We start from the raw sequence: 21,879 nt of genomic DNA on the forward strand, positions 1-21,879 counted from the left end.
CTTTCATTGAAGACATAAAAAAACATAAATGTCTGGAGAGGCTTCAAGGAGCGAAGACCGATACAAACCTAACCGGATCAATCTGTTATGTAAATTCGTGTTGTAGCACTCCATAAAAAATGCAAATAATAACCGAGTCACATCCTCCCGATGTTTTCTTTGCAAGGATAATCATCGACAAATAATCTCTTGGTCATGCATTCCAAGGCCTGGCCTGCACTTGCGTCCTCTCCAGCAGCCGCAATTAAATGTTCTCTGTTCTACAAATCGTTTCAATATTTTAATATTGTGAAAATATCATTCAGATTGAGCGATTGGTCAATCTCTGGCCATGGGGTATGTAGGTAAAGCGATGTGACCACCAGTGGGTCATGGTTAGAATGAATCAGGGGGATTCTGGGCAAGAAAACCCACAAAGGAAGTTCCCACAAATACGTTTCAGTGAAGGGCGTTTTTCTTTATTAAATCTTTTTGTTTATCCGTACTTAAACCGAGGGGGAAATGGGACCACAACACAGTGTGGTAACACAATGTGCTCAGCGACCACCAATGGTCCACGGTTAACAACTGGGGGGGATTCTCGTACAGAACCACAAATCTGTTATTTTGAAAATACAATGTTCGAGAGGAAGCTGACAACATAAGATGCGTCACAAAACTGTCCGACTGCGTCACAAAACTGTCCGACTGCGTCAAATCATGACAGTAAGTGGAAGACATGTTGGCAGGTGGCCAAACCGTCTCGTTGAGGTGAGGTGTTCTGCGCATAACGGAGCGGGGGGGGGGGGGGGGCAGCCTCGTTGACCTAATTTTCCTCAATAAAAAACTGGTTTACATAACACCTCTGCTGTCCGTCTGACTGCGGGCGGCTGGGCAGCTGCTGTGGGCCATGTGTGGCACTCTTGTGTATGTATATAAAAATATCACCCAAAAGCTGCGACCCAGGCTGTGTTGTAACTCTCCCTCGCTCCACCCAACAGTGACAGGCATGGCGTATTCTTTTTTGCAAATAAACAGAGTGAATCAGAAAGGAAATTAGACCATAAACGTTTGATGAGTGAGGCAACACGACGGTAACTGACTAACTCACAGCGTGTCACCAAAGTAACTTCAAACCTCACGCTCCCAAACGGAGTTACAGCGGAGGAGAGGACTTGACATGTCATGAAAATATTATCCTCTACGTCGGAACACGTTCAGACACACGCTTCCGGTGCTTACTTCAGGGAGTTTTCAACGGATCAATAATAAAAACTTTTGAACTCTTTGTGTTTATTATCTTTATGTTGGAGTATTGAGTTCAATTGCAAGCAAAAAGCCACTATGCCAAGCCTTGTAATCGATGACTCTGTTATTCAAGGTTGTTATTTGGCATTTAGTTTCGCTTTTTTATCCAAACTGTCCAGCTCTACTACTTGAGCTAGACAGGACCACTTACAGTATGCCCCCGTTAATTATGTTACTACCGTGCTTTTTTTTATTGAACTTGTGCTTGACACACACACTCTTTCATGGAACCAGGAAGCTCTTTTCCCCCTTATCAAAACATGTACAATTTCCACACTGGCTTAAGTGTGATTTTAAACTAGATACAAAGATGCAGGCTATTGGGTGAGTAAAAGATAATAGTGTGCTAAAAGCAGCGCAAACATGATGTTTCTGATATCGATATATATGGAGAGGAAGCCAGTGAAAATGCCAGATAGCTGTGGAGTGTAGGCTAGAGAGCTTATGGTTTCTGAGTTCCCACTGGCACGTTAACAAACATCTGAAATACAAACCAGAAACGGCTTGAGTGTGATTTGAGTTCCAACCCTGAAGGATTACAGCCGTGCAGAGATGGATTGCACTAACTTCAACTGTCAAGGTCACTTACGGCCTCATTGAACGTTTTGCGCGGACCCACCTTCAAGACTTGGCCTTAACCCATTCAAATGTTGAACTAACTAGCATTGCACCTCCAGCAGAGATTCCATCTCTTCGAGAAACTGACCACAACAACACAATTCTAGCAAACCGCAACAGGTAGAAAAAGGTAGAGGAAAAGTTACAATGGAACATGATATACATTCTTCCGAGAAAAAAACCTGACGGAAACATCGGCAGAAAGCTGATCTAAATACCATACATTATGCTTTCGCCCGTTGAGGGGAGATATTTCATCGGAAGACAGGTCTTTCACAAGGCTCATGAGAGAGGTGGTCGTCCGTCATAATGGGAGGTAACGCAGTTTTAATAGCACATCTGCTGCACATTACCGTGCCATACAACAGGGGACCAGGGGTAACAATGTTCACCTAGGGATGAACACATGAGGAAGAGACAGGAAGACAGGAAGGAAGGCAAGACATAACCTTTAACCTCAAAGCCATAGATAGGGGGAAATGAATGAAAGAAGGATAAAGATGGACAGAAATAAAGAAGGAAAGGAAGAAGGAAAAATATAGAATGAAGAAAGTACGTGATAGAAAATACGAAAGAATGGAAGAGAGACAGTGCATGTAAATAGCACTAAGGAAAACAGTAAACACACACCCTAACGAACCAACGTAAAGCATGTCCTTACGGTTGCCTTTTACAATATTATATAAGGGCATTTTAGATAGTTACCTTAATGTGACATTCAATGGTGAGGCAATAAATAAATAAAACGAACAAACAAACGCACGTACACACATACACACACACACACACACACACACACACACACACACACACACACACACACACACACACACACACACACACATACACATGACTACAGAAGACAGAAGCCTGTCTGTTTACCAAGTAGGTCAACCCATGGAGAGTGCAGAAGGGGGGGGAAGATGGGAGAGACATAATCAAATGAGATAGAAACTAAATGTTCAAAAAGAACATCAGAAGTGTGCGACAAAGTGTCCATCAATGTCGCCGGCTTTCTTTATGTGATCGCACCTTGTAGCGGCTGACATTTTCTGGTGGGATAACCCGCTCTTACCTGGGGACAGTCCTTGATGTAGTGGCCCTTGTTGAAGCACAGGTGGCACAGGTAGTTTGGCGGCGGTCTCTTGCTGGGCTTCCTCTGCTCCGATGACAGGGACAGGTCTGAGAAGTGGTCGGTCAGCGTGCTCAGTCCATCCACGATGTTGTTCAGGGAGCCGTAGGGAGACACGTTCTTGTACACATTGTTGTTCAGGGCCTGAAAAGACATTTGCACTAGTCAGTTTAGTGAGAACGAATCTACGATCCCTAATTTAGCCGGTCATGGATCACAGCGAATGTGAGCGTTGCCTCTGCTGAAATGGGGTTTCATAATTAAAAAAAGCGAAAGACAACTCGGCCATGAGCCTAAAGTATATTCTCTTGCGCAAAAGCCCTCCCCACCCAACGATTCAGCACCAAAAAACAAACTTCAAGATCCCTCGTCTCATTAAAGTCAGAACATCTGGCCCGGGGCCCAGTTGTTCTTATGAACTGGAAAAAATATTGAGCGTCCACATGAGAGTGACGGCACATCACAGAGGATGACTCACTGGATGCTAAGAGAGGAAGGGAGTGGGGCAGCGACTTGTATGCCCCCCCCTTGGGTGTAGCCGGGGGGGGGGGGGGGGGGGGGCATGGACGCTGTCACCATGCACTGGTGGATGTAAACCAGCCATGGAGCTCCACCCAGCACAGCACGCGTGCATCAACGCACACACACACACACACACACACACACACGAGCACACACACCCGGGCCAGTGGTTGAGTGCAACTAGGCCCCCTGCTAAAATTCAAACAAGATGCCCTATTTAAATATTACCATACAGAAATACGACCCCCTCCTCCTCATTCTATTGATGCTCATGGCGACGACGTCAATACTTGGAAAGAGGTAGGTTTTCCCAAAGTATGTTTTGAATATATATATAATTTTCTGGGCACGCCATTAGTTGAGAAACCACTGAGATCAAACATCTGATCACGTCAATAATAGCATAATCTGCTTTGTTCATTCTGTCATGCAACATTTCTCTGAATTGAAAGTGATCCTATGGATGCAGAGTGAAAACATACAGAAGGCTCCCACTAATCACAGATCATTTCCAGTCCAAAAGACCTTCGGGGTTTCCAGTGTGCCATTCTACTATTGAAACAGTGCAGGGGATAACGCAGATCTTAGATCTCTAGAACTGAAATTCCAGTCTCAGTTCACAGGTCTTATTTTCATTGAAACACCATGCAGAGTTATACAGTATACATACACACAGCTTACTTTCCCTTTAAAACCAGCACACAACCAGGAAGTTGGCATGCCTCTTTGCCACTGCAAGCAATAAAGCTGATTAGCATATTCTGAATGGAGGAGGCAGGCCTGTGTGTTTGTGCGTGCACACACGTATGTGTGTGTATTAAATAGATGGAGTGTTTGAGAGTGTTTCTTTGCCTGTGAGTGCGAGAGAGCATTGCATGATGTGGCAGTAGATTCTTAAGTAGAATAAAGACCTTTAAGAGACAACACAATGTAACTGTTGTATGATGATGTTGAAACTCAAGACAAACCAAACAGGCCTCAATAATGTTAAAAATTAGTTAAATAGACAGCCAATATTGAATACAGCCTTTCTCTGGCTCTTTGAAGTTATTGAATTGTGGTTAAGTGTTTTCAAGTTTGAAGTATTCACAACCTATCCAGAAGATGTCCCTCACATCTGATGCGGTCGTGTGTGTGTCTGCCCTTAAACTTTAATTTGGACTGCCTGATCTGACCTTAACATCCACTGCAGGACATTACTCACGACTTACTGGTGGAGTCCCTAAAGTGAGTTATTTGACAAAAACTTGGAAGATACGCTACTCGGATAGCACCTCAGTTCTTAACGCAAGACCTACACTGTTTTTCTTTGCAGATACATATCTTCAAAAGTTTCCCATAGAAAGTGATTGTTTGTGGTTATGAGCGCATATGTACACAATAAAGTCCAAAACTAACAGTGCTAAAATATCATTTCACACGGAAATTACAAGTACATGAATAAAGGTAGACCCCTACAGAGCTATATTGAACAAATAGAGAAAATTGTTTAAATCGGCAGTGTTAAGTGACTAGAATGAAACGAGGCCCCTAAATTTAACCCCTATCTATACACACCGACCTATGACACCAATGATTCGCATGACAGGCGTACGTGCGTGATTACGCATGGATTTCAGAATACAAATTTGTCTGGATTTAACCACAGTTTAACATTAGACATGATGGGAAAATGATACAGCCTGGAATAAAACAAACCTAAACATTCAATCACTACTTAAATATGTAATCCTGTATAACTAGTATATAATTGCACTACAGCTTCAAGCCTCCCAAATACACGCACGCAAGAAAGAAAGAAGTATGACAATTTTAACTCCCTTTTTGCATCCAATATTTCATTTTGAGATTTACCCATTCACCTCATTTCGCTGGAGCTGAAAGAAGTTGTTGAGATAGTTTGAGTTTATAGGTGTGTTCAGGTCCGCAGCGGGAGTCTTGGTGAAGTTGAGATCCGGGTGAGTGGAGTTGGGCTCGGGTCTGAAGGCGTCAAAGGCACTGGTCTGATGGGTGTCTTGCAGGGAGAGATAGACCCAGTTGAGAAGTTGTGCAGGCTGGTACACGGAGGCACTGGTGTCTATTGCAGACAACAAGCTCATCTTTCAAATGGTTAAACTGGCTATTCCACCACTGATTGTTGGATTGGCCGGTTGGGTCGGACCTTTCTGCAGTTTCCCTTTTCCGTCCCGAACTTGGCAATGTCAGTTGCTTATTTTTCTTCCCGTACACCCTGTCCTCCTCACTCCGGGAGACTAGTCCCAGATCGGTGTTAGGCTAAAGTCATTGCGCTTTCATGTCAGTATAAAAAGTTTCTGCCACGCTCTCCATGGTCCGCTATTCTCCCCTCACTACACGGGAGAGACGACAGAGGCGCTTTGAATATGCAATCATTACGGCTGTGCGTCACAGTGGACGCGGGCGAATGAGGGCGTTTGATTTGCAGCCCTACGTAAATCGTAACACACTGATTAAAGCCATTGGCCAATTTGGCGCATCGTTGGGCAAAAGCATGAGCTGCAGTCCAGTGCTAAATGTGAACAATTGGTCCATGCCATCGCTTCAAGTGAAGAGCGAAAAATAGGGGTGGGAGGTGTTTATTTAGGGACATGGTCAAGGTATTTTGAGGGGGCTGCATTTTAAAACTATCCTGGAAACTTCTATATTCACACTAACTTTGTTGAATTTACCTTTATAATTTTCCCAACTGATAAACTTTATATTTTATATTCATTCCGACTTAGATAATAAAGATGTCCTGATAGCAGGACAATCACACACAACACATGATACACATAGGCCTACTGTTGAACGAACAAACACAATGAAACAAACAAGGATTGAGGTTACAAATATACCAGCCTTTTACAGTTTGTTAGGGGGAGCCAAACCACAGCAGCTGAGGGGACTTTATACCGTCTGGTCGTTGAGCAACCTTAAAAGCTTGGCTCGGGCTCCCCCGGCTGGCAGTTATTGAGCACATACATTTACAGAGACCACTCGCCTGTAAATAGCGATTTGTCAGCATGCGACTACACAGTATTGTAAACCAAAAAACACAATAAAAATATATAATTATTTTGAAATCGTTGATTTCACTAATTTGGTAAGTTTACAAAATATAAGTTCCCTGAACATCGACCAATTTACCTAATGTATGGTGAGGACAATATTTAAAGGGATTTCTCTTGATCCACTGAAACCATTGATCATGTGAGTCCCCGTAATAGTTTCCGATAGTGTCCTGTGTGACACATACGTCATGCGTGTTGGGTGTTGTGAAACACCCAACACGACTTCACTGAGCGGGTTGTTAGCGTCTTTTTTCCGGTAACATTGAAATGGGCGGGTTGAGCCCAAGGAAAATATGAGTCCGCCCCCACAACATAAGAAGCCTAGGACCGAGAGTTACGCGTTCCAGGAAGACACTTCAGAAAAGCTAAAGTAAGTACCGCCATTGCTTTAAATGTATGTGTTATTTTCGATCTCCTCAAACCATAAGTTGACTATGTTAAAGTGGTTATTTTTTATTTTCGATACGTTTGTCTGCTTGGCGTCAGCACCTCTCCGCCGTTACCGCAGCTCCGAGTCCCGAGTCCAAGCCCGCAAAACGTCCAGTTAAACCGTCGTTATTTCAGCCCAGTTTATAAATACACATTCTACGGATGGCTGTAGCTCCACTGCCATTTTAAATGGAGAAATCCCGACAGTAGGCCGATGATGTCGGACTCTGGCCGTTGCGTGCATAGCCCTTCATAGCCCTTCTAGGGATTGTCTTAAGAAAAAAAGCATAGCCTTAGCTAACGTTAATCTCGAGGATCGATATGAAAAAAAGCATAGGCCTGAGCTAACGTTATCTCGAGTATCTAAACTGTCAGACTACGGCTGTTAGAAATGACCATCGTTGACATTCGGTTTAAGAGTGCATCTTGATGTCATAAGCCTGAGGCCAAGTCGGTAACTTTAGATCCTAGTGCCCATGTCAATTGCTTACCAACAAAATTCTCTTCTCTGCACGGTTGTTAATCGATCTATTATAGGCCTCATACCGACTAATATCAATCTTGATCAGTTATTACAAGTATTTTTAATTAATTTACAACCCATTAATTAGGCGTTATATGTATTTCTTAATACAATGCAACTAACTTTTCATTTCACTGCATTTCTTGTATGTGTATGTGACCAATACAACTCTTGAATCAAAATTACTCGTATACAAGTAAATCACGTTAATAATCCAAGCAGATTGTCAAGAAACTTCCAATTGAGACCAAACTTGTTCCTATAGATTTCGATGGTGTTACGAGAGTTTGGAATGCAGGCTAGTGTTTATGTCTATTTATAGGCCTACTTCTTCCTTTTTCCCCATGATTAATACGAATGTTTGTTGATTAATTAATGGGTGGCCACTTTGATTGACTACTTCATAGGCTACGTCAGAAAATATTCAGACGCACCTAAGCCTGTTAATAGGAATTTCTAATTGTAAAACGGACTTTGAGACTACTTATTATGTCTGAATGTGTCGTGAACTACGTATTCTCTCTCAATTCCTAAAATGTTATAATTTCATAAATGCATGACTCTGTTGAGGAATGTATTAATTGCTGAACAGTTAGATATGGAATGGTTTCCCCTAATTCGGTTTTCCTCCATGCCAGAGCGCTGTCTCTGACCACTGTTAGCTGATTACACATTTTCCCTGCCCTCAAGGCCCTCCCTGACAGATTCCTTTCTCTGACCCGAACCATTGACTGATTGAAGGGTTAATATGATGACACCTTCTCACCCTGCCCTCACACCTGTCCCTACCAGATCCCCGACTCTGACCCCCAGTTTTATTTGGTCAGACTGTAAATATGTGTCACGCTCATCCTGATTTCTATCAACTTCCCTGCCATACAATTCAATTCAATTCGAAAAAGCTTTATTGGCATGAGAAACAAATGTTAACATTTCCAAAGCAGGTGAAGAATTAGGAGGTCAAAATATAAAAGGTTGAATACCAAATATATTAACATCTCAAATCTTAGAATATTAAATTCTAAATGTATAAAAAGTTAAATGAATACAAAAAAAATCTGTATCTCCTATGAACAGAGACATTCAAGATTTACTGTACATACATTGTATTGACAATGTGGAAGATACGTGCAATAGTGCAATTTTTTTGAACAAACAGCAAAAGTGAAGTTTCAAATTATAAAAGGTGTTCTAGTGGTTAAAGTCCAGTGATTTATTACTTATCAGGTGACAAATCTGGTGGCTGTGATCGCACATATTTGTATTTCTCCCAACCGATATAGAAGTTCGTTAGCATCTGGATTGTTTTCAAAGTCCTCTCATGCCTGTATAATCCGTTGGAAGTGTGTGTTCCTGATGTCTTGTTATGACTGTCTGATAATTAGGAAGTGCAGCTCAGTTTCCAAACATCTGACTCTATCCCCCCTTTACTTTTGAGGAGTTGATCAAACGATTTTTGTGGATTCACCTTCATCCTGATGTCCTCCTCCTTCCTGTCAGACCTCTGTCTCTAACCCCCAATTGTTCTTAAAGTAGTTGAGCAATTGAGGTGTCGGTGTTGTTGGCACGAAATGGCCCTTTTGTTTGTATGACATTCTAACAAGAGATCTGACCAACAGATCTGGGGGCCTATCTTACCAAGCTTCCACACCCTGCTAATTGTTCCACAGAGAGGTTGTAGGCGGTTTGTGATTGGCTGTTTTGAATAACAGTTAACCAATGGGAGTCAGGGTGGGGTTGCACCTTTTTTTTATGTTAACAGGTAATGATTTGTGGTAACGGATAGCCCCGCCCTTGTCTTGTGTATACTGTATTTTAGGATGAACTAAAGAGAGAGAGCATGCAGGGTTTACACAGCAATTAGGACTCAGACTTAGTAGAATCACTGAATGACTGTGGTGGTTGTTTTGGATATCCTGTGTGAGCCCTCAAATAAAAATAATTATGTAGTATCGACTATCGACTACATAATCGTAACTTCTTCAAGCTGTCTATGATCTCATCTTCCGTGTTGTTTGTTGTAGGTATGAGGAAACGTTGATTTGAGATGTCAGTAGATGATGACACTGGATTCCACAATTGTATTCTGTGGCTTGGCTGTTGGTTTGTGTAATTTGTTCTGTTTATGGGTCGGGATTCCTTTGCAGTCTACTCTGAGCTACATAGAGAAACCTGTTTTCTTAGAACATCCTTGGAAAATAGCCTTTGGCAAAGGGTTTGGGTTAGGGATCTGCATTCTGGAAACTTCCGCTTGGGCAATATGCCATCATGATATTAACCTGCCAATAGGGGACAATGAGGAAGACAATAGGGAAGTGCTGGGCGTTGCCACAGCAACCCTTCCTAAGTCTCTGGACTGCGCCGTGGGTATACAACATGTGTTTATGTCTACCTAATATATAATATAGAGATAATATGCCATTGGTGGAAGCTTTTAACCAAAGCTCCCTATACGTTACCATGTGTATACATCAGAAACTGTTATTCAGTTAGTGATGTTATCATGATATTATTTATTTAGTAATATCTACTAAATAACAATCACAAAAGCATTAATTCATTGAAATCCTCAATGTATTCCTTAATTGTTCAACCTTCCTTCCCTAGCCTTACGCAACAATGAGCTACCCTGGATATCCACAACAGGCCGGCGGCTACCCTCCGCAGCCTGGAATGTACCCTCCCCAAGCCGGGGGTTACCCTCCCCAAGCTGGTGGGTACCCGCCTCAAGCTGGGGGCTACCCTCCACAAGCCGGGGGCTATCCTCCACAAGCCGGGGGCTATCCTCCACAAGCCGGGGGCTATCCTCCACAAGCCGGGGGCTACCCTCCACAAGCCGGGGGCTACCCTCCCCAAGCCGGGGGCTACCCACCCCAGGGGGCAGGCGGATATCCTGCCATGCCACCAGCGGGTAAGAGAACACTTTGGTTTCAAATTGAATTAAATGTGATGACGGTTTGGGGGGGGGGGTTGAATATTGTTTACATTTTGGGAGGGTAAGTCAATAGAGAATGAGGATGTGAGAGCCATGATGCTTAACAGGTATGTTCCCTATTTGAGGCAGAGAGCTACATCCCTGAAATTTGTGTTGTTGCTTGGTCATTGTAGAGAAACAACTTAGGGATTGATGCACAGTAGACTCTTTCTGTGTCCAGGGCTGACTCTCGCCTGCTTGTCAAGCCGTAGGGCTCGTGAGAATGATACACAGAGCCAACAATCAGGACAGTCATGCAGAAGGGAAAATAAAACAACCTTCTAAACGAACAGGGTTGTACGTTGTGCCTTTGGTTACCTGCAGGGGACATCCACCCTCTCTTCTCTCATCTCTTGTGCAGGCAGCTGGGGAGGAGGGCCTACCGGAGGATACCCCGCCATGGGTCTTGACAACATGTCCTACCCAGGGTACGGTCCGGCCATGGTGAGTTCCACACGAAAACAGCCATCGTCATAATGATAACTTGATATGGGATAATCACGTGATTGCAGCTGTAATGTGTGTCTGACGGTAAGAGTATCCCGCTTTCTTCTGCAAGTCTGCAATTATTTGAATTCCTCAGAATCGCAACCTTCTTTACTCATTACCCTTTCAATTTGTCTTTTAAATGGGACATATTAAACCACCAGGTGTGAGTGTGATTAGCCTTACAAGCCGTTTCGGAAATCTGCCACATATGACATCACTAGTCGGCGTGTCCCCCTAGATCTGTGCAGATTCTGTGCTCGAAACGGCTTGTAAGGCTAATCACACTCACACCTGGTGGTTTAATATGTCCCCTTTAAGCATCTTCCGTCCATGCATGTTGTCCCTATTGCGGCGACCTTCCTTTCCGTTTTTACTTTCATCATCCTATTTCCTGCCTTCTGTGGTCTTACTTCTTTATCACCATCTCTGTGTTCAGTGTGACCGAAGTCGGTTCAACCCTGTTCATTTCAAATTAAAAACATGTCCACGCTTGGTTTTGGATACGATCTGTCTAGATAGCTAATCTGTTAAGCTACAAATTTCCAGGGGACATTCACTGCCGCCTGGTTAAATATAATCGGTTCCTGTTAGTTAACTATCTGCCAGTCGCTCCCACTTCTCTCCTCCTGCATCAAGCAATCAAATGCTGCAAAAGGCATTCATGATTCAACCCCCTTGAAACAAAGCTAACAGGCGATTCCTCACACATTCACCATCCCCTTATAAACACCAGACAAATCCAAAACAAGGCGTGGCAATAAAACCCCTCGCATGCCGATACATGTTCTTCTTTCCCCTTTTTGCTTGCATGCACATTTTATGTGCTCCTCCATCTCTTTTCAACCGCAGGCTAACCCGATCTCCTCGTCCATGGGGGGTTACCCTCCTAACCCTCCTGCCTTCTCGCAAGCCCCGGGGCTGGGGTACCCTGCTCCGCACGGGGGTTACGGTGCACCCCTTCCTAACCAGCAGGTGTATGGCCTGTACTCGCAGCCAGGTGGGCCCATGCAGCAGCAGCAGCAGCCGCAGCACCCTCCCCAGGGCTACCCCGGCCAGCCCGGCCAGCCTGGCCAGCCCATGCCCGGGTATGGCGGGGCGCCCGCCCCAAGCAACCCGTCGATGCCCGGCTACGGGGGAGCCCCCGGGCAAATGCCCGCGTACCCCAAAGTCCCGTCGCCCAACCCGTCCATGCCGGGCTACGGAGGAGGTGGAGCCATGCCGGTGGCACCTGCGATGAACGTGAGCAGCCGTCGGAGAGAGTCCATGTGGACGAGAGTAGACAGAAATGGAATGTCGTTAGGAGAAGGCCGGATCGATTGAAGTAAATCGGAATTTGTACAAGAGCGGATTGCTTTAACAGCGGGAGGCTCAACCTCACGGCTCCCAAGTTACAAGGGCTGTTTTGTTAAACGAGATTTTTGTTGAGAAAAAGTGAGGCACAAAAGAAATAAAGTAGTGTGATGAGGCAAACGATTGAAAAGTGCACGAGACAAAACTGACCCACAATGAAAATAAAAAATTGGAAAAGGACAAGAGACAGAAGCCGTTTACCTTGTATGTCCTGGATTAAACTGCCATGGAAATACCCAGATAGGGTATTTGCATGGTGCTGCCTGATGTGTGGTTTTAAAAGGCCTGTGTTGTTCTCCCAGAGAGGATTCAGGGGATCCATCAAAGACTTCCCGGGTGCTGACCCACTGAGGGATTCTGAGGTCCTCAGGAAGGCCATGAAAGGCTTTGGTAAGTAGTTGTCAAAAGGTGATAAATACTTACAGTCGTTTAGGCCTGGTGGCTCAACCCATGCCAACAATACCAGCAATACCAGCAACATGCCAATAGACCTTATAGCGAACCATGTAAAATCCTGACCTGTCCTGTCTTTACCTCTCTCTATTTCAACCCACTTCACTCACCCTGTCTATGAGGCCATGAAAAAGAAATCCCTTTAAAAAGTTACACATGAAATACAAATTTGCTGTCTTTAGAATAATGCCTTCTGGCGTGGTATTTCCTAATAAGGTACTGTGTCTAGGACAGATAGGACACCTCACACAATGTGAGGGAAATAAATAAGGGGGGGGGGGGGGGGGATTGCTTTCTTGGGACCAGTTCAGCCCAGGCAGAAGGTTAACCACAAAGGGGAACTAGAAAATAATAGTTAACAGATGGGTACGGCTAGATAAGACAATGAATAAAGCAAAGCTCAAATGATTAACTGTAAGCAGCATATCGATTGGCTGTCAGACCCCTGACCTTATTAGGAGGAATGAGGAAGCCAGCCAGCCAGCGTGTATTCTGGTTAACCTTGAGTGTGTGGTGCTTCTCTTGGTGGATTGTTGTGTGCAGGAACTGATGAGCAGGCCATAATAGAGCTGCTGGGGTCTCGCTCCGTCAAGCAGAGGGTGCCCATGCTCAGATCCTACAAAACCGCCTACGGCAAGGTGAGAGTTGCCTTATTTAAATACATATGCAGAAAGCAAATATTGATTCTTCTCCTGTTTCAACTTTACGCTAATGTCCATAAAGGATGAAGGAATACTCAAAAGATACATAATTCGTTAGTAATAGGGTTGTAACGATACATGTATTCATATTGAACCGAGTCGGTACGGACGTCACGGTTCGGTGCATGGATTTACACGGAGAATACACGGTATTAAAGTTAAATACAACTTTTTTTGCGAATTAATTAATATAATGCAGAACTGATTTTAGACACGCGAGTTCTTCAGGGACAACTAATGGCACGTTTCCACCGGAGGGTGCGGGTCGGTTCAGCCCGCTAAGGTGCGGAACGGATCGTGTTTCCACCGCCAAAAGTGGTTGTGACTGGGACTGAGCCGTATTGAGCCGTACGCGTCTCGCTGTACTCAGGCCCGACGCTCCCTATACGCAGAGTACGCAGAGTGCGTAGGGCACCAGGTACCTGAGGGGGGCACCAAAAATTAAGGTTTGTAAAAAAAAAATATATATACATTAATGAATAAAAAAATGAATAAATCGGCATTCGGAGCGATTGTTGGGGGGGGGGGGGGGGGGGGGGGGCCCTGATTGGCCCGGGCCCGTACGCGCCCGCATACCCTGCTTACCGATAGTTACGCCACTGACTCCTCCGTTGGGGTACTGAGACGCCTGAACGGGTGCCGGCAAGTTCGAGCTACACACGCTGTCTGTTGATTGATCGACAGAATCACACTTTCGTGAGACAGGGGGATAATAACAAACAAACATATTATCCGCGTATTCTGGACAACGGCGAAAGCTTTGTTTATGGAAGAAAATGTTGCACAAAATGTTGCCGTCATTCTTGGACGTCCTACATTGTTGATCTTTGTTCATTGTGCGCGTTCTTTTTCCTTGGATTTATTAGCAGCCTACACTGTGTCGGGCTGCTATTAGGTCACAATGCTAACCTAGATAGATAATATTTATACCAAGTAAATATGTAAATAGTTTGGTTTCTCCTTATCCCATATGGTCTGATCATGTGATGGGATGTGGTGCAATGTAGTGACACACAGACGACAGGTGCTTCTGTTGCTAGTAAGAAGGAAGGGTATTATATCAAAGGGATTTATAGCATTCCTTTATTTAAGTTTTTATTTAATTTTTCCACAGCAGATTGTAAATCTAAGCACCATCTTGACGGTATTTGTGATTGTGTGTGTTAATATTTCTCTTGCTCCCTTGGAAAACACTTTGGAATATAGCGATTGCTAAATGTTATTCTAAATGTACTTCCACACTCAGGACCTGATTAAAGACTTGCATTCAGAGCTGTCTGGGGACTTCAGAAAGTTGGTCATGTTGATGCTGAAGAGCCCCTCTCAGCTAGATGTCTATGAGCTCTACACTGCTATCAAGGTGAGCACTGGCATCACTCCATACACCTCTTGATCACAGCCATTTAACCTGTATTGCACAACACCAAAGAAAGAAAGAGGTTAGGATAGTGTAGTGGTTGGCGTGGTCTGAAGGATGGAAAGGATCTGGGTTTGTAATGGAATATGTGTTATGTAACTATGTTGTTTAGTTTTGCTTTGTTTTCTTCAGGTTGTGTTATCTGGCCAACCCATCTGTTAAAGGGTGTTACCTAGTTCCCTTTTTCTTAACCTATTCCCTGGGATGACCTGGTCACAAGAACCCCCTTACCTATACCAGAAATGTCAACATTTCCCTCACAAGATCTATGCACATATGCATTGTGGGGAGTTTAAAACTGTATCCAGGCCCCACTCTGCTAGAGAGGAGACTACGAGTGTATGCATACAAAGTAGGTTAATTTTCTACAACTATTGTGTGCTTTTTTGTTTTTAGAAGCCTCACTTGTCCTAGACAAAATATCTTATAAAGAAATTGCCACGACAGGTTTGATCCCCACTGTCCACATTGTACCTGTCACCATCCCTGAGCAAGAAACCTACCTGTTTACCTTAGTCAGATGTATCTGAAACCTCTGAAATCACTGGAAATGTATCTGAATTACCTTTTGATAAAAGCTTCTTCCATGGTTACCCATTTGCAGCAAGATTTTCATCTTGTACATCCGCTGATCAGACTCGATCACTGCTTTTAAATCTCTTCTCAAAAACCATCTGAGCAAGGGGGCCTATCCTTAAAACCATTTGCAGGTCCTCCTCTGTTTCCCCTTCAACTCTGTTGGTTCATGTTTCTAGTGTCTCCATGACAAGTACATCTATCCATTTTTATCTGATGTTTATTTTGTTCAGCACTGTAAGGCGACCTTGAATATCCTAAAAGGCATCAAATGAATAAATAACTGAAGACATAATTACTTTCAGGGTGCTGGAACTGACGAGGCCTGCCTGATAGAAATCCTGTCTTCGCGCTCCAACGCAGAGATCAAGGAGATTGCCAGGCTTTATAAACAAGGTGAGTCTGACTACAACCAGCGAGTGCTGTGGCAACTTCAGTTGTCCTTGCCTTGTTCTTGTTTTGTTAGTAAGAATGCAAGTAAAACTCTTTTATATAGCAGCCATTAATCCTAAAATGTATCTCTATCCTTTGATTTAAAATCAAAGGATAGAAATAAAACGACAAAGTTGAAATAAACCATAGTAATTGCGAATGAATAACGAAAGATAATTCACTTTGAAGTTTCTTAAATTAAAATGAATAATCATTATGAACAGATAAGATAAAAAATAGGAAGCATATCTCGTATTACAATCAAGTGTAAAACGAAACTAATTTGAATATCCTCTGGAGATACGTGTTCTTACAATTCAGACTTTCACGCTGAGAAGATGTAAAGCTTTCATCAGCCAGAAGGCAGTATATGAGTATAATGTTTCGTTTGACTCCAGAGTACAAGAAGACTTTGGAGGACCACATCCAGGGAGACACCTCGGGCCACTTCCGCCGGCTCCTCATCTCACTGGCCCAGGTACAAGCTTTTGTGACACGTTATATTATTACCATGATTATATAAGCGGGGAAGACTAGCATTCCCCTTGGGACAAAAGTCTGAGGATAGTGTGGCTAGGGCTAGGGTGTACAGTCATGGGTTCTATGTCCTCAGCCTATTTGTAGGTATCCTTGACAAAGTTGCCTAACCTCTATACCTTGGTAATGGCATTTTAATTATTATCCAAAATCACTACCTTGCTTTGGGTCTTCTAAATTACTCAATGATAACAATATGACAAATTGGTTGGTCATCACAAAATGACAGCACCTCAGATCATGCCGATATCACACCATATGAAGGCCACAGGTGATTAAGTCATAGCATAGTTCAAGCGAACATCTGACCTGTAGCTCAACTCTTGGATGACAGAAAAGAGTCATGTGTGAACTTCTTCTTTCATTGTCAGGGTAACCGGGATGAACGACCGAATGTGGACGTGTCCTTAGCCAAACAAGATGCTCAGGTATCAAATGCTGTTATGCTTTACCCTTATCCATGTTTAAGTCTTGTTATATGTGTACTTAATTAACATATCAACCAGTGTTCAACCCAGTTATCAGACCGGGTCTTACATCCTGTCCAGTTGCACTATATCGGCATATCATAATGTCGTTTCAGCATGCATTACTTTGTTGTTCCTATGTTCAAGGCTCTGTACGCAGCTGGAGAGAACATGGTTGGAACAGACGAGTCCAAGTTCAACGCCATCCTGTGTGCTCGCAGCAAACCCCACCTCAGAGCAGGTACATGCACACACGCTTCGCGCACACAAGTATCAGGAGAATGGTGTATACAGGACACAAGGTCCCCATGAACACATTGTTTGAAGAGGCTCATTTATCAGCGTGGTTCTTAAACACAAGCCGATCTGACAGCGACCTCATTGTGAGCACAAAGGTTCAGGTCTAACAGGTATGTGTGTGTGTGTGTGTGTGTGTCTGTGTGTGTGTGTGTGTGTGTGTGTGTGTGTGTGTGTGCGTGTGCGTGTGCGTGTGCGTGTGCGTGTGCGTGTGCGTGTGCGTGTGTGTGTGTGTGTGTGTGCGTGTGCGCGTGTGTGTGTGTGTGTCTATGTGCTCGTGTAGTGTTCCAGGAGTACCAGCAGATGAGTGGCAGGGACATTGAGAAGAGCATCGTCCGTGAGATGTCTGGGAACCTGGAGAGTGGCATGTTGGCCGTCGGTAAGAGCCCTCACTCACTCCCTCAAAAACACAGAGCACTGTTTCCCCTAGGGCTGAGGTTTTGGTGAGGTGCACTATGTTCATGTGCTCATGCGGTTTTTGTGCGATCAATGATTCAAGTAGGGCTCTGGTGTATTCAAGCAGAATTATGTCATACTTGTATAACACCCGAATAAAAAGCCTGCGCGGGACACATGATTTTGCGGTTAATGTTAATGAAAATACACATTTCAGTCTGCTATTTATAGCCATCTCATCGTCCATGTATCATGTGGTTTTGTTTCTGATCTACACAATCAAACATGTAGGCTGCTGTGCTGTCTATTATTACTTATTGTGTTACTTTTTCTATCAATGCTTCCTACATTTAGTCTTAAGCCATTCATAAGCTAATGCCACGTCCAGCCATTCATGAGCTAATGAGCCATTCATGACTTTAGGCCCCGTTCACACGAAGCCGAAACGGGCGAAACCGTTGCGGTTTCGATATATCCGGTTTCGAAGTATCTCCGTAAAGACGAAGCCAAGCGAAACCGGGTAGATCTGTAGAAACGCTGTAGTACACATTCCAGGCCCATAAGGGGCGCTGCTTCTGGTACAGAAATCCAGAAGAAATGAAATAATAAGAAGAGGCGAGCATGCGCATAAGGACAGCCCTTATGCGCATGCTCGCATGTGATTTCTGAGACTCCGCGGGCTTAAGAGCCATTGGCTAGGAGGTCGAGGGGTGGGGCGATGACGTCATGGTTTGCGGTTTCAGTCGGTTTCAGGCGTACACACGAATCCAAAACGAAACCGGGTAGATTTGAAACCACCTCCGAGGGTGGTTTCAGAAGTTTGCGGTTTCGGTCAGCGGATTCGCCGGCTTCGTGTGTACGGAAGGCCGAACCGTACAAGACCTTGGCGGTTTCGCCATGAAATCGGCTTCGTGTGAACGGGGCCTTAATCGCAGTGGAATCAGGTCAGGGAAACCCTGGCATGACTGATCCAGAATGCCCAGCCCCACCCCAGTATGATCACAGGTGTGACGTGCTGAGCGACATGACCTAAATAAAGACATGACATGAGTCAGTGCAAAGCAAGGGACAATGGTTTATTATCTAACATGATGACGATATGGAACAACATGGCTGACTCATAGTGGAATGAAGGGCTTGCCCATGTCACGAGTGTCTAGATGTATACTTTAATGTATAAATAGTTTTTTTTGTGTTTTCTTTTTTCCTCAACGTTGCCGTCTTTGCTAAAGGGTTATGGTACAGTAACATGCTTTTTGAACATATCAAGGTGTTTCATTTTTGATTTCTATGAAGATTTATCTTCATAGTGAACCAGTGTTCACTGCTCGCGGGTGCGTGTTTGTGCTGTGTCCTTTTCATTTTTTATTAATTTCACTGACAGAAATTTCTTTTTTGTTTTGCCCCTACTGTGCTATACACTCTCACATGTTTCCTCCTTTCGTGTGCAGTGTTTCATTTGTAATTGTTTTGAGTCCCTTTCAGGACTTTAGTAAGATCTTTTATTTATATTGATCATCACCATCACCATCTAGCTGTTTGGTGGTGACCTTGCGCCTGCAATCCACGAGAGATGAATGTTGTGCTAAATTAGCACTAGGCCTTGTTGTGCTTATCTATTTCCCCTGTGTGTCTCCTCTCCAGTGAAGTGCATTAAGAACACCCCTGGATACTTCGCTGAGAGGCTCTACAAGGCCATGAAGGTGAGACAGCTTGCTCTCTCCTCCACCACACTGTGTGTGTGTGTGTGTGTGTGTGTGAGTGTGTGCGCTTGCGTGTGTGGGTTTATTAATGAATCTATGTGTATTTGTATTCGCAGGGAGCCGGTACCAAGGATTCGACCTTGATGCGGATCATGGTGACTCGCTCTGAGGTTGACATGCTGGACATCCGCCAGGAATACGTGAGGACCTACGGGAAGTCACTGTACACAGACATTTCTGTAAGTACCCCCCCCCCCCCCCCCCCCCACACACTCACACACACACACACACACACACACACACACACACACACACACACACACACACACTCATTGTAAATACATGCATGCACTGGGTATATCAGCCTACATTTTTGGATATCTGCGGAGACGGGAGATTACGCACGGTATTCACATAAGATCTAAGAACATGACAAAACCCTTGTCAATAAAGAGGATGTATAATCGTTTGACTTGGTAACATTAACGTCGTTTCAGCATAGAACTTATGAGAAGAACAAGTATGAAGCACTAGGTTTACCGAGAACCCAAGGCCATAAAGATTCGCACCAGAGTGGGCAGCAGGATTAACTTCTGGTACCTGACCGGGGAACTTCTGTTTTTGCGGCCTTTCAGTAGACACCGCTAGACTTGGGCCGCAGATGAATAGATGTCCTATTCTTTCCGGGCTTTTTACTCAGCGTGATTATGGAGTCAACATGCACAGCTCGTTTCAGTGTCGAGATGTGAATAGCCTATGCAAGCGTGATGCAATTTATGTAGGCCTTTTGGAGTTATTGCTGGCAGGCGTGTATATCATACCTATTACTAAGATCGATGTAAGAGCTATCAATTTAGTTTATTTTGTAAATATGGTAAAGGCATCTGTCAGGTATTGGTGTGTGAAATGCAAAAATATGTATTTCTAGTTGACTGCTGAATGAAACTATTTAGCTTTTGGACTGCTCCTGCCTAATTTCTGGCCAATCGGGGCTTCTCTTCTCGGATTGGTTTGTGGACTCCCTATTGCCCTCCCCTATCCCTATTATTCTCTTTCCAATTCTCAAATCGTGCAAACACCGGCTGCTTTAACCAGATTTTGTGTATTATAAATTTATGTTTAGTATTTTTGTAGTTGGAGTCGATTTGGATTTCAAAATGTCGGCAATGGATAGAACCTAAAAAAGAAATGCAATACACAGTAAAACTTGCGATATATGCAAATTTGAGGAAACTATTACGGAAACACGGAAAACCTAAAAAAAACCAAGATTTGGCGTATTGAATTTACAATTTTGGGGGGAAATTCTGCAACTCTAATTGTTGGATACAAGCAATCACCAAGACAGTGCTGTCAACATCTTTAAAAAGTTATGATTGTAATTCATTCTTGCTGACCCCTTACTGGGGCCCCATGCTAGAGCTGCTGCCCCTGCAACCTGACCCCGGATAAGCGGTTTGAAGATGAGGATGAGGATTCTTGCTGACCCCTGTATGTTTTGTATTTGTTTTTGCAGGGAGACACATCTGGAGACTATAAGAAACTTCTTCTGAAGCTCTGTGGAGGAAGCGATTGAGAAAACCGGGCCAACCTTATCCCCTTTGTCATATTAGCTGACCTACACTAGGCATTGTATCGCTACAATGCTGCTCGCCCCTGCCCATGGAATCGATAGAAATATCGATAGAAATATCATTGAGTTACAAGCGCATGAAATATGACGGCTGTATGTTCTTCTTATTGCAAGCAAAAGGTTTAAATGTTTGCTTTTTCACTTTTGTTATATCGTCTATGCTATATATTTCTATCAAATGTGTTATGTCGAATCAGGTTATATTTCTAAAAAAATTATATATCACAGGGAATTTAAAAGCTATATATTTTTTAAAGGACGCCATGATATATTTTAATTTGTGCCAATATTATCTGAGATTGTTTTTCAGCCTGTGTTTTCATTTTATATTTAGCCATTATGTGTAGAATAATATGCAGACCAGCCAATGGATGAATACCAAAGAAGAAAATGATTGCCGTTCAAATTTATTTTACATTTTGCACATGCTCTAAGTTTCATCTTCCAGTTTACATGTACTAGTTCTCGTTTGGCTTGATATATATTTTTTATCAAATTGCATGTTCATGTAGGCCTACAGCACCATACGCAACCCATTTAAAGAATATTTCATACGTTTTACAGCTTTGGTCTGTTGGACTCAGTAAATAAAGAATCATATACTCTGTGGAAATGCTTGTGCCCTAGCTCGATCTAAGACACAAATGAATATAACAAGAGTTGGCCTGGGTGAAGTTAATATTGACTCCGATCACCTCTACATACATGGGCCGAAATAGTGTTGTGAAATTACTTACATAGGCCTACTTTAATTATATTGACACTAAACCACTCATGTTATTGTTTGATTACAAATGCATGAACAACCAGGTCATTGATAGTGTCAGGCAGCTTCAATGTAATGACGTATATATAACTGCATACAATATAAT

The 21,879-nt window shown here is 43.5% G+C and overlaps 2 protein-coding genes across 3 annotated transcripts in view; one reads left to right on the forward strand and one right to left on the reverse strand.

The window, feature by feature from the left end:
- Nucleotides 1-5,947, reverse strand: part of zcchc24 (zinc finger, CCHC domain containing 24) — a 31,120-nt gene extending 25,173 nt beyond the window's left edge. Inside the window, exons 1-2 of the mRNA XM_030379117.1 lie at nucleotides 5,422-5,947; nucleotides 2,981-3,181 (exon numbers count right to left, since the gene is read on the reverse strand). Of these exons, the coding sequence (XP_030234977.1) occupies nucleotides 2,981-3,181; nucleotides 5,422-5,658 (438 nt within the window). The 5' untranslated portion in view covers nucleotides 5,659-5,947. The remainder of the gene's footprint in view (nucleotides 1-2,980; nucleotides 3,182-5,421) is intronic.
- Nucleotides 5,948-6,792: 845 nt separating this feature from the next.
- On the forward strand, nucleotides 6,793-21,620 carry anxa11a (annexin A11a). Of its 2 annotated transcripts, none has more exons than XM_030379252.1 (15): nucleotides 6,793-7,000; nucleotides 10,190-10,493; nucleotides 10,918-11,000; nucleotides 11,895-12,284; nucleotides 12,698-12,785; nucleotides 13,392-13,486; nucleotides 14,796-14,909; nucleotides 15,848-15,938; nucleotides 16,373-16,452; nucleotides 16,883-16,939; nucleotides 17,126-17,219; nucleotides 17,559-17,654; nucleotides 19,316-19,374; nucleotides 19,491-19,613; nucleotides 20,891-21,620. In XM_030379252.1, exons 2-15 carry the CDS (start codon nucleotides 10,202-10,204, stop codon nucleotides 20,948-20,950), a joined length of 1,722 nt encoding a protein of 573 aa, XP_030235112.1. In that variant the 5' UTR covers nucleotides 6,793-7,000; nucleotides 10,190-10,201; the 3' UTR covers nucleotides 20,951-21,620. The 2 variants fall into 2 exon arrangements, with proteins under 2 accessions (XP_030235112.1, XP_030235113.1); XM_030379253.1 differs by having other exon boundaries at nucleotides 12,039-12,284.
- The last annotated feature ends 259 nt before the right edge of the window (nucleotides 21,621-21,879 follow it).

Source organism: Gadus morhua, chromosome 15 (assembly GCF_902167405.1).
Source record: "Gadus morhua chromosome 15, gadMor3.0, whole genome shotgun sequence".
NCBI lineage: Eukaryota > Metazoa > Chordata > Actinopteri > Gadiformes > Gadidae > Gadus > Gadus morhua.